The sequence below is a fragment of the Taudactylus pleione genome, unplaced genomic scaffold (genome assembly GCF_031769625.1).
Source record: "Taudactylus pleione unplaced genomic scaffold, aTauple2 ptg000851l, whole genome shotgun sequence".
Lineage (NCBI taxonomy): Eukaryota > Metazoa > Chordata > Amphibia > Anura > Myobatrachidae > Taudactylus > Taudactylus pleione.
The window spans coordinates 415001-428776 of NW_028285253.1; the positions used below are offsets into that span (position 1 = coordinate 415001).

Genomic DNA, 13776 nt, shown 5'->3' on the forward strand with positions numbered 1-13776 from the left:
TGGATCTTAATAGCCAATACACACTCAAAAAAGATTCTACTGGCTCCTAACTTTCGGTAATCACTTCTTCAATGTATGCTTTGGTTCTTTAACCCTTTCACTTCTAAGCATGAGAGGGACTTGTCCTAAGCAATGAAGGGGTTCAAGTGGGGGGGAGGGAAGAAACATCCCCTTATAATTTTTATCGCTTGGACCTGGGAAGAGACGAGAGCTTGATGACGCCATCATATCGCACCTGCAATGACCTCATTAAGCCCAGCCTCTTAAGGGATAAGCATTGCAGAAATTTTTAACAGCCAGGAAATAGAAAGCATTAAAATTGCTCACAATCCGCTAATCTGGTATCCATATACTCAGGGGTATCTGGTTTAAAAGGCGGGAGTTCTCTCTTTCAAATAATGTAGTCAATCCAATTAGGTGAGAGTTGCTGTTTTCTCTGCGAATTTGCATAGCGTATTTATTTTGCAATCCAATTAGCAACTCGCACTGAACCAGTCAGAGTAAACTCACATTTTTCCATTCGCACCTCCCTAAGGGTGAGTGATGGAAGGGAAAATCTCTGTTTTAAGGTTAAAATGTCAGAACACTGTGCTGAACCCATTGGGGACCCCCTTCCTAATGACTAAATAGGCAATTGGAAGTTTCCAAATAGCTTAATTAGTCCAATAACTACTAATTTTTTGGGGATGAAAAAAAGAAATTGCCTCAAATTACCCCAAAATAATTTTTTTTGTTAGTTCAGGCGCCCAAAATTTAGGTACAGTATTTTTTTAATAGAAAAATTATTGCTTTTTTTTTCAATTTTTTTGTTTTTTTTAAAGTGCTCCTAAAGTAACCTAAAATCACCTTTTTTCCTACTTTTGTTTGCATTTTTCATTTAATTAGTTTCAGATTAAACTAACAAAAAAACTTGCTTTTTAGAATTTTTTTGCATTTTGTTAAAACCCCCCACAAATCAGCCTTTTTGACACTATTTAAATACCTTCAGTACTTTCCGCATGCCCACAAACAGCCTTCTATACGGTCCTGGTAACGAAATTATCAATTTTGGAGGGTCCAGGATAGACACCCACTTTTTATGCACTTCTCTCACATCACATTTGGCAGTCAATTCACAAAACCCGCTGTGAGTACAACGTATATAGGCATTTTTAATTGGATTGGAGAATTCTCGGAGCACACATTCATACAATGTCTGCGAGCTTCATGAAACAAACAACTCGCACCTAATTGAATAGACCCCAATGTGTTCCCTGAGAAGTTATTTTTATTTTTTCAGTGACACAGACTAACTTATTTTATTACATTGAGTTATGTTGTGTTTACTGCATTGTATTCATTGAACAGGTGTATATGTTGTGTCTCAGGGGAAAATTTTAAAACATAATACTGTAAACCAAAATACAATGTATTTATGAAACATTACAAGATAGCATGTACGAGAACCTACATTAAAGCAGCCCAAAGGTTGTAAACCACTTTTATGAAAATCAGGTGCAAAATTACAGCTGAAGATTGTATATATAAATGTGTTTCATATACTCATGCTACGCACCAGTGTACCATGCATACATGATTGCAGCAGACTGGCTGGATTCTAATGCAGTTGTTTAGAGCACTGAAAGTGGGACAATACATTACAACATTTTGCTGTTCAATCTATGAGTAATGAAATATGTAAAAAGAGCCTCACCTGGACCAAGTAGTGGGGATCGGTTCTGCTGGGCACTTGGCTGCTGAGGTGGCTGAGGTTCAACCAAATTGGTAATTGGGGGAGTGATTGGGGTAGTGTTGGTGTTATTTGCTGGGACAGTTTGAACAACTGTGTTGTTCCTATCCCACAAGTTTACAGTTTTAGTATTGTAATTGCTTGGGTCTCCCCAAGCTGAGGTACCATCATCAATTTCCATTTTGCGACGTATGGACGGTGGTGAAGGCTCCTCCCAGCCACTGGCCTCTAAATTTATGTCCTTTTGTTTGGCTGGTTGTGGTGCTGGTACTGGCCCACCAGCCCACCCAGATCCAGTCTGCTTTACAGATGCAGTTCCTCCCCAGCCACTCACATTACTATCTTGGGGTTTGTTGCTCCAATTCTGCTGGGGAGTTTTTAAAGGTTCCCCCCAACCTGTACCCGAATTAGCCTTGTTGCTTGTGCCATTGCCCCATCCATTGGTCCCTGACCGTGAATTCTCATTCCATCCCGTTCCAGACTTGCCGTCAGTGTCCCAACCAGTTCCATTTTTCTTTCCATCAGTCATATGTGCTGGAACGGGCGGCACATCAGTCCAGTCTCCACCTCCAGATGTCCAGCTGGGATTTGATTTCTGTCCATCACCCCAGCTTTGGGGTTTGGACTTGTGAGGTTCACTCCAAGTCAGAGACTTGTCCTCTTGATTAGCGGATCCACTCCAAGTATGACCGCTTTTGGCAGCAGCATTGACAACAGTAGAGTTTGTAGGGTCTCCCCACCCTCCTGGACCATTTGGCGTTTTATTTTCTACCCAACTTGTATTTACTGAAGGAGATATAGGTTGGGAACTGACCCATCCTGATACTGAAGAGGTATTTGTACTGTTCATGATGGACCCTTCACTCTTACCCCCTGAGTTTGAAGGCTGCGTATTTGTACAACCCCAAGCCTCTGTCCCAATATTTTTTCTGTCAGGCCGCTGATGTTCTTCAAATTCCCAAGCAATGTTTTGCTTAACTGGGACTTGTCCCCACCCTGTGTTAGAGAGAACCCTTGGATCAAGGTCCTGTCTTGGCAACTGTATCTGCCCTTGATCTGCTATACCACTGTCCCCCTGCTGACACTCTCCCCCCCTTCCTTCATTTGGATTTCCAGCACTGTCACTACTTCTGTCATTAGCTGATGTACTGGACGATACAGATTTGGCCCTAGAGTTGATTTGATCATTTCCCTGCTGTGGAGGATTCTGAATGGTAATACTAGAACTATTCCAACCCGTTGATGCTTTTCCATTGATGTCATTAATGGAATGCTGATTTGGAGCCTTACCCCATTCACCATTCATGTTGTTGGTTGCGCCACGGCTCGGCTGACCCCAAGGTCCAGAATGCATATTTACAACATTATTTCTACCCCTACCCCATGCCAATACTCCCGGGCTGGTAGGTGGTCCTGAATCCCATGCACTAACCCCAGTTCCATCTTTCTGTACCACACACCCCGACCCATTTTGTTTAGCACTTACAGCTGAACTAGAAGTATCTCCAGTTTCCTGATTGAACCCAGAGTTGCAATTTCCAGCAGCAGGAACACCTGGTGATAAACTCCAAACTGAACTGCCTGTGCTGTCACCACCAACCCCACTCACTTGAGAAACGGAACCATTAGCACCAGGAAGGTTCTGCAGGTGTGGTGAGATGATGCTCCCCATTCCAACAGCCATTCCCCATTTGGGCAGTCCATTTGTCTGCATTGCATTTATAGGGTTTGGTGAAGAATTCATGGGGTTAGTGTTATTTGGTCCATCAGTGTTAAGGTTCTGAGGTTGTAAGCTGAAAGACACATTCTGAGAAGTGGACGTTTGTGGTTCTGTGCTCTCTTGTGACTGCAAATTTCTCCAAGCACCTAAGGTGCCAGCTGAGTTTCCATTCTGGTTGCTGATATTCTGACCTATGGGACTGACTGGACTGCAAATGTTGGAAGGATTACCTCCACCCAAAGTTCCTTCATGTCCAAGCACGGGCCAGGCAGCTGGATTGGCATTTGGGTTAAGATTAAGATTAATGCCAGTATTTGAGTTGGAAGAACTCCAGCAGTTCTGATTTCTTCCCTCTCCAATCATTGTGTCCACCTTTCCCTCCCCACTACTGGAGGAGCAGTGAGCAATGCCAGAGTTGGAGCCTGGAGCTGCACCCCATACTCTTGCCAAGTTTCCATTCCCATTTGCTCCACCAGCTCCAAGGGCACTCTGGTTAGAAGTGCTTTGGATGAGTGCTCCATTGTTACCATTATTGCCATTTGTTTTCTTTGTATGTCCAGTAAAGTTGCCTTGGGCACTCGTTGTAGCCATGCTACTTTTCTCTGAACCACAGTTGGAGGCAGAGTCAATGTCTGTAGTACATTCTGAGGCAGATTCAGTCTCAGTTCCTGTAATGGAAGGCCACGCTTCCTTATCAGTCCTGTCTATTATCACTTTATCCCAGCTATAGCTGTTTTCACCTCTGAGAGTAGGCTGCGGTCCCCAATGGGAATTTTCATAATGATCTCCCAGACAACTTTGACCGATATCTGTGAAGAATAAAAGGAAATTGTCAATAAAAAGCACAGTTGTTTATTAATCATATGCCTCGATTAACAATACAGTGAATTGCAACTGAACTGCTGCCATTTGGTAGAAATGAACATATCAAAAAGGAAGTGGTCTAATTTTAGGATGTAAGTTTGTGTATGTACCACATTTATTGCAAAAGGGTTGCGTTCAAGGACATTGCAAGCTGTGTCAGTAGTGCTTCAATGGGGCTGTATTGAGAAGATGACAGATTGTGGACAGAGTTGTCCAGCACCGAACCACAATGAAACCCGACCATCCAAGGAGGTGTGGTGAAGGACTGATCAAGGATGGCTCATCCAAAGTGTGCAAACCCTTTAACGTTGGTTCCAACTTATCTATTTGGATTCTTGAGATTTCAGTCATTATGCATTAAGGCAGTTTGAACAGATAAACCCGACACCTCCCTCACTTCACAACAATAGACCTTGAATACTATTGTGCCTTTTGTTTTTTCTGAAGTTATGCTGATGTCTGCTTTTCAACTATTAGACTGCAGAAATGATTAACAAGGTTTTCAAATCATTATTAAAGGAAAGCTATGAATACTGTAAAATACAATACTTAGTAATAATAACTCACATTTATTTAAACTGGATGTTAAAGCATATAGGGGTGTATGTATCAAGCAGTGAAAGGCATGGAGAGGTCAACCAGTGGAGAAGTTGCCTATAGCAACCAATCAGCTTTGAAGTAGCATTTATCAAGTACAGTCTATAAAATAATAGGTAGGAGCTGATTGGTTGCTATGGGCAACTTCTCCACTGGTCCACTTCTCTACTGCTTGATACATAAACCCCAATGTGTACTCCAGTAATGCTAATCCAAAGCTAATCTAGACTGCAACCAAACAAAGCTTGTGTTTAAAAAAAATAAAAATGCATAAATGTGGTAAAAAAAATTAAAATAAGAGATCCAAAATTCCACAGAAGAAATTAAGAATTAAACCAGATTAAGGTTGTTTGCTAAACCAGATATAGTGAGAAACTATTGATAGATATGACCATTCAGTTATTTTCCCCCCAATCATTGTTTTGATGTAGTAATACACTTATGTTTAACCTAAGTTTAGAGAAAGTTCTACACAAAATTAAATAGCAGCTACACAATAATGTTAGTCCCCTTACCCGCAAGTGTCATTTATGATGGTTTTTTGCTTTACAAGACAAAAGCATTTAAAATAATATGGGAATGGAACCCATTGGTTATAGAGCCCACATAATAACTATAGGTATGTTTGGTGATACATGCTCTATTTACGGCAAAATATAAGAAAAAGCAAAAAAGCATTTAGCTTGTCACAATAGTTTTTCCAAAATAAAATTAATATCCCTAAAAAGTCTGTAATTTACAGTGTTTCCAATGTGGAAATATATTGCAACAACTTATTAGCATCATTAACATTTATTCCTATAGTGCCAGCATTCCATTGTGCTTTACAATTGAGAACAAAACAGTAATAAGACTAAACTGGGTAATAACAGGCAGACAAAGAGGTAAGAGGAGCCCTGATAGCAAGTTTACAATCTGTAGGACACTAGGAATTTGTTCCATAAGGAGAGATGTAACTTATTGCAAATTGGTCAAGCCAGAATGTAAAAGTAAAAGGTTCTTGGTGGTCTTTATGATCCAGTCACACAGCAATGCTAATCAGAGAGTTGTGCTAAGGGGAGGAGTACAAGATGCCGGCGTTCAAAATCCCGACAGGGTTAGGAAACCGACACCTGTCCCCTCTCCCCCCTGATGCCTAAACCTAACCTCCCCCTCCCCTCCCCCTAAACCTAACCCGCTCTTATCTTTGGGATTCTGGCAGTTGGCATGTCGGCACTGGCATTCTGACCACCGGAATCGAATCTGCCGGGAAATTTAATGTATCCCGTGCTAAGTTGCTCGATGTAGTTGAGGGACAGGGTTCTGTGTAGGCCAGTCATGACCTCCACACCAAACTCGACAAAAAATATTTTGATAGATATCACAAATATTATATTATATATATACTTTTTTATTTTATTTTATTTTTTTTCCCACTTTATGCCGACACTCACAATAGAAAAAACAAAATGCTCAGGTGCAAAGTCTAATAATGGAGAATAAACAAACACTGGAAGGAAGACGGCTCTCAGAGGCTGTCAAAAAAAATTCCAATATATTGAGGTGCAGGTAGGGCAACGTTTCTGGGAACCCCCTTTCTCTAAACAAACACCACAGATACAGTACTGTATCTGTGGTGGTGGCTTGAGAAAGAAAGGGGGTTACACCCCAAAACATTGCCGTACCTGCACCTTAATATATTGTTATTTTTTTGACAGTCCGGGTGCCGTCTTCCTCCCTGTGTTTATATATATATATATATATACACACACACATATACATATATATACATATTTTTTATGTAGATGGTGTGGTCACATACCAAGGGCACCCCAGATGGTCGAGTGCTGTGGATTGAGCCTGTCATATATATATATATATATATATATATACATACACACACACACACACATATACAAAATGAACCCTTATATCGCGCGTACACTGGTTCAGCTGCACCAATTAGGTGGACCTCTGCTAGTAGAGGACCTAAAAATAGAAATGGAAGAGAAGGGGTATCTTTGGTGTGCTACAACTTTGAGTATTAATTGAACAGAAGAAATTTCCACCACTTAGGGGGATTTATTGCAATATTAGCTGTTGGTCAAACACAATCCTCTAGTTAGTCTTCAAATCACCATAAGTTTATGTTTTGGATATTGTTCATAAAATAAAAACCCTATGGTAGCCCATAATTCTTATACCTGAATATTTTATTCTTGGTATATCAACAGAGGTAAAAATATAAACAATGTACAATACAAATAAATACATAAATCGCATAAAACAACTTTTAGTAAACCTGCCCCGATACAGAAGGATAGATGTTGTTATCTGCCACCTACACCTTTACAGGTGTGAGCTCTTAGGTGGACTTCTTATGTGGTAGGTGCAGGTTTTTCAAAGCGATGACCCTACGCGTTTCGTCCACCTACGGGACTTCATCAGCGGTAAACACAAGTAGCTCTTATAAAGATTTTACTGGAACGATTAGATGGATGTTTCTCAACCAATAAATGTAACCAGATTCCTTAACAGCAATTTAAATATGAAGATGCATCATATACTCCCAGTGTGTAAAAATGATGAGACCCAGTGCCAAGCAAGTGGTAAAACTCTATTCAGTCCAATGAAGTGTATGTCTCCCTCTGTTAGCATATGTATTTATTTGTATTGTAAATTGTTTATATTTTTACCTCTGTTGATATACCAAGAAAAAAATATTCAGGTATAAGAATTATGGGCTACCATAGGGTTTTTATTTTATGAACAATATCCAAAACATAAACTTATGGTGATTTGAAGACTAACTAGAGGGTTGTGTTTGACCAACAGCTAATATTGCAATAAATCCCCCGAAGTGGTGGAAATTTCTTCTGTTCAATTAATACTCAAAGTTGTAGCGCACCAAAGGTACCCCTTCTCTTCCATATATATATATATATATATATATATATATATATATATATATATATATATATATATATATATATATACACACACATACATATATACATACATACATACATATATACATACACGCATACATACATACATACAGGTTGAGTCTCCCATATCCAAATATTCCAAAATACAGATTTTTTTTAGCATGACTGAGATAGTAAATTATTTGTGTTTTGATGGTTCAATGTACACAAACTTTGTTTAAAGCACAAAATTATAAAAAATATTGTATAAAATTTCCTTCAGGCTGTTTGTATAAGGTGTATATAATATATTCATTATGGTATGCAATTATTCCAAAATACCCCTGGTCCCGCGCATTTTGGATATGGGAGACTCAACCTGTATATACAGTATATGTGTATATAAGATACTGAATTCAAACACACACTCCATAAGAGGCTCATGGTGGATCTTTACATTTAACACTGTATACTCCTGGGGCCTCAATGACAAAATCACTTGAAGTGTGTTTGTGATATGTGCATCAACGTCTTGTCCAACCATTATGTAGTCAGTATTTTATACATATTAGCACTGTGGTTAATGTAGTTTCTCTGCATGTGCCCCTCTTTTGTCTAAAAAGAATTTGACAAGTTGGAATATTTTTATCCTACTGTATCTAGGTTTGGACATGTTTTGCTGAAAATTCTATAGTATATATACCAGGTCCATAATATGTTGTAACATCTCTGTTCTTCTATTATGTTAAATATGTGGCCCACAGTCATGTGTTTACTAAATTCTGGGTAATATAGTATAGCTATACACGTTTCGGTTTTTATTCTCAGTGTATTGTTGTTTATACTTTTCATGATGCACTCATTTTATTTGTGAAACAAGCACTCTCTGTGTTGGCCGTTGCTGTGATGATGACATGGCACTGAAACTCTGATATCATCATCAGGGACACTGGGTCTGGTGGCCATTTTTACTTGTCCGGTAATTGGGCATTTTCTGGGTACTTATAGTAAGTGCTTTATTATTACTTTTCACATGCTACACCCTCGGAAAAGGGCTCTGCATAGTACTGAAACAGTGTTGATGAGGCTGCAACTATAACCTTTTTTTTTTTTTAAATAAAAATGCAGTATGCCATCTGTATTGTTTTGATTTAATACTACGTACTAAACTGTATAATATTAAATATTCACAAACTATACTGAGCCACCAAATTTTGTTCTGTATACTGTCAATTATAAACACTTGCACTAAAATCAAACACTTTCTGGTAAATATTATATGCGAGTCTGAAATACATATTATAAAGGTAAAACGGATCTACCATCATTAATCAAAAGATAAAGGAGAACCTGTGCACGACGCTAAGCGTAAAGTAATCTTACCGAGGGTGTCTAATTAGGGTTTGTTTTCTTTTAAAAAACAATCAAACAAAATAAAAACACACACTAGTGTCAGACACTCACTGCTACCATGATGAATAAACAGAACGTTCTGAATAAAACATACAAATCTATTTGTGATGTTTCAGATGTAGCTAAATGCAGAAACGCGATCAAACCGATTAACCCTTATTGTTACCAATGGGCCTAAGCAGCAAGCTGTTAAGCAGAGCAAAGAAGCAAAAAATAAACCAACATACTGTATATGCCTCACCTGTCTCCAAGACAAAAAGCAAAACACATTTCAATGCTTAAAGCATAGGTTAAAAAACAAACAAACAGGAAAATGTTTCAGATCTTAGGGTTTGAAAAGAACATTAAACCTAGCTATTACCCATAAAATAACCTGCTTGGGAAATTCACAACAAGCTTATTAATGCCTAACGTATGCAGCGAATAATCTCTTGGTTTTATTTTCTGTTTCTCTCTGTGCAGTATAAGAGTGGAAAACAGCACAGCCTGTGAGGACGCCATTTTCTCAAACCTGAGCTGGAGCCAAAAAAGGCTCTGAGCCGCTGCCTCTGTGAGACATTATGTAACACACAGATTTAAAGCAAAGCAAAAGCGATTTGCTAACAATTTTCTGTGGCCTTAGGGAAGGGAAAAGGAGGAGTGATTGGGAGGGCTGTCAGGGAGTGAAATACCTGAGGAAAGGTGACGCCCAACCATCCTAGGCAACGCTACATTGTGTGCAGAGCCGCCTCTCTCTGCACTCAGTCTCTTGTCTGCAATATGTCGTTTGTGCACAGTGTAAGCCTCATCCTGTAGCTCTGCCAAGAAAACCTCTGTGCAAGCCTGTGACCGGACAACCTGCAAGCTCACTTGGGCCTTTGCTGCACTGGATTTAGAAATGCCCTTACAGCACAGGGAGACTCCCTCTCTCCCCCCCTTGCTTTCTCTCTCTCTCTCTCTCTCTCTCTCTCTCTCTCTCTCTCTCTCTCTCTCTCTCACACACTCACAATTCCTCCTCCCCCAGATTGGTTGAAGGTATCAACAAACTCTTTAGGCTTTGATTATGTAATTGTATCTGACACTAAACCTATCTTCCCTACTTTTAAATTCTTTTAACTGATACAATACATTCTCACTTCAGGACTTTGTTACAATTAACTCCAGAACTCCTTTCCTATTTTGAAAGTCATCCAAAACGACAGAGGCATTTTGGCGAACAGCTTCATGCAAGCGTGTTCCTTGCTCAACTCCATCTCCCCTCTACAGTCCCCCCCACATCCCCCCCCCTCGCATGCATCCTTTCACAAACAGACTCAGACATGGCAACTCTAGCTTTAAAATTCAGAACAAGGCCTACATGTATACCCAAACTGGCTGCTTGCCAGCGACTTAATTACTTCCCAGCCTCCATCTCAAAAGTCTGGAGCAGCAAACAACTGCATTAATCAAAGCCAGAGTTGTTTATACATGGGCAACATAGAAGGCCTAAACAACACATTGTAGGCTGCGCAGCTCCAAAAAGGGTACTGAAAAAGTATGGCATCTGGGTGTGGTATAAGAGATAGACAGTAATTAGTTAGGCAATGTCTAGATAGACACCAGATGCTAGACAGTCAATAGTTAGAGAGGGAAAAAAGTTAGACACAAACAAAAGTCAGACACACAAAACATGTAAATAGTTTGACAGGTACAAAAGGTCGACAGGGTCAAAAGTTCGACATGAAAATGGTCGACAAATATTTTTTTTCATTTTTTTTTTTTAGCCCTAATCTTCACCCTAACCCTAACACTCCAGTAAGTGCCTAACCTTAACCCTAAAAAACAAATAAAAAATGCATCGATCTTTTTCATGTCAAACTTTTGACCGTGTCGATCTTTTTACATGTCTAACTTTAGTGTGTCTGACTTGTCTGTGTCGAACTTTTATCCTTGTCTAATTATTAACTGTCTAACATCTGGTGTCTATCTAGACATTGTCTAACTAATTACCATCTGTCTATAGTCCGGAACCCCAGTAAGAAGAGTGCAGCAAATAAACCAGGCAATAAACAGTTGATCATTCTTTAGAAAAAGTATTAAATGAAATCTTCAAAAAAAATCACTATCCAATTGATAATTTGCTGTACATATATATTTATTATTATCATAGATTTGTAAAGCGACAGTTTTGTGCAGCAACGGACAGTCGGGGAAATAGGACAACATAAAGCATGGAGATACAAGGTAGACAAAACACAAGCAGACAAAAAAAGAAAACAAAGGGTAGGGGGGGCCCTGCTCAAGAGAAATGACATTCTACTGTAATTGGAATAGGAGCTACAGTAAAGTGGCTCAGAGTGGACACTGGGACAGGTGTGAGGATGCATTAATGTAGGTTGTATAGGTTTAGCAGTTTATAGTGCATCCGGAAAGTATTCACAACGCTTCACTGTTTCCATATTTTGTTATGTTACAGTCTTATTCCTAAATGGAATAAATTCATTTTTGTACTCACAAATCTACACACAATACCCCATAATGACAATGTGTAAAAAAATTTTTTTGAGATTTTTGCAAATTTAATAAAAAAAACCTAAGAAATCACATGCACATAAGTATTCACAACCTTTGCTCAATACTTTGTTGATGCACCTTTGGCAGCAATTACAGCCTCAAGTCTTTTTGAATATGATGCCACAAGCTTGGCACACCTATCTTCGGCCAGTTTCGCCCATTTCTCTTTGCAGCACCTCTCAAGCTCCATCAGGTTGGATGGGAAGCGTCGTTGCACAGCCATTTTTAGATCTCTCCAGAGATGTTCAATTCAAGTCTGGGGTTTGGCTGGGCCACTCAAGGACATTCACAGAGTTGTCCTGAAGCCACTCCTTTGATATCTTGGCTGTGTGCTTAGGGTCGTTGTCCTGCAGAAAGATGAACCGTCGCCCCAGTCTGAGGTCAAGAGTGCTCTGGAGCAGGTTTTCATCCAGGATGTCTCTGTACATTGCTGCATTCATCTTTCCCTCTATCTTGACTAGTCTCCCAGTTCCTGACGCTGAAAAACATCCCCACAGTATGATGCTGCCACCACCATGCTTCATTGTAGGGATGGTATTGGCCTGGTGATGAGCGGTGCCTGGTTTCCTGAAAAAATAACGTCTGGCATTCACGCCAAAGAGTACAATCTTTGTCTCTCATGGTCTGAGAGTCCTTCAGGTGCATTTTGGCAAACTCCAGGCGGGATGCCATTTGCTTTTTACTAAGGAGTGGTTTCCGTCTGGCCACTCTACCATACAGTAAAAAAGAAGGGAGTAGAGTCCGCACAGGCCTACAGAATAAATAATGCAATTGTATCTGTGATATAATATAGTAAGTACAATTAGGAAACCAACATTAAGGGTCAATCATATCTTATGCATCATAAGTGACACTGGGTTGGTGGTGCGCCCACGAGATTTGTGCAGTACACAGTAGAAGTAAAAAAATTTTTTTTGCAAAGAAACAAAAAGGATTTTTTTTAAAGACAAATATGCCTTTGTTGGGGCACTCTTAGTCAATAAATAATTAATTGATAAATGTATGAAAAATGAAAAATGCAATAAAACTTAACATTCAATAAGAAACCTCAGATAAGATAAGTTCTCTCTTAAATATATGAGAATAGAGATAAATAATAAAAAACAATATATGTACTTTAATCAATATATTGAAAGAATTGCGGATCATCAGCAAAATACAGATAATAATAGTAATCAATAGACAGTAAGTTGTAAAGTTAGCTTAATTAATAGATTGCTGATCCACATAACATAAATTTAATGGCGAAAATATAAATATCGTGGATCTCACACTCCAGTTCATCTAGAAAAATCCCAGAGATGAATTATTTGAATATCATAAACAATATTATTTCATAAAGAATTAAGATGTTGATTAATAATTATCTGGGAAAATAGTAACCAGGTGCAGCTTCAAAGGAAAGAATGGAAAAATAAATAATAAATAATTTGCAATAAATACAAAAATTTGAGAAGAACCCAACATCACATATAAAGTGACTTGTGCTTATAAGGTGACATATGTGAATTTCATATTCAATGTGCTTGATATCTGAGCTTTTGGAATGATATTCGATGCACCAAAGTACAGAGCGATACAGACCTAGATTGTGTAACACAAATGTACAAAGCGAAAGTCAAAAAATGACAAGCTCTACAAAGTGACAAGTGCAAATTCTATGTTTAAATGAGCATAGTAAAGACAATAATTCAGTGCACAGATAAGATGTAAATAGTAATCACTTGTACTGATATACCATTGTACAAAACATAGTGGTCGCTCTGAAATAAGTCAAATTAAAGCAAGGGCATAAATACCCAAATGAAGGAAGCAAGTCTGGGATATAGACAAGTGCCCTCGCACTTCTGCTGTCGCCCGTCAATCAAACGGGGGATGAGAGAGTGCGTGTACACCGTTACCCCAGAAGAAACAACAGCCAGCGCTTCTGCTGTCTGAGAAGTGGCCGATTCTCACACCTGTTACCAAAGGGGCATTGCAGGAGGAGTAATCAGACAGGAGCTCAGATGAGAGAG

At 39.1% G+C, this 13776-nt stretch overlaps 1 protein-coding gene across 4 annotated transcripts in view; it reads right to left on the minus strand.

Moving 5' to 3' along the window:
• TNRC6C (trinucleotide repeat containing adaptor 6C) overlaps nucleotides 1-13776 on the minus strand; it is a 199530-nt gene that overhangs the window by 77051 nt on the left and 108703 nt on the right. For all 4 annotated transcript variants that reach the window (XM_088458798.1, XM_088458797.1, XM_088458796.1 and 1 more), the window contains exon 5: nucleotides 1694-4258. In XM_088458798.1, coding sequence (XP_088314924.1) covers nucleotides 1694-4258 — 2565 coding nt within the window. The remainder of the gene's footprint in view (nucleotides 1-1693; nucleotides 4259-13776) is intronic.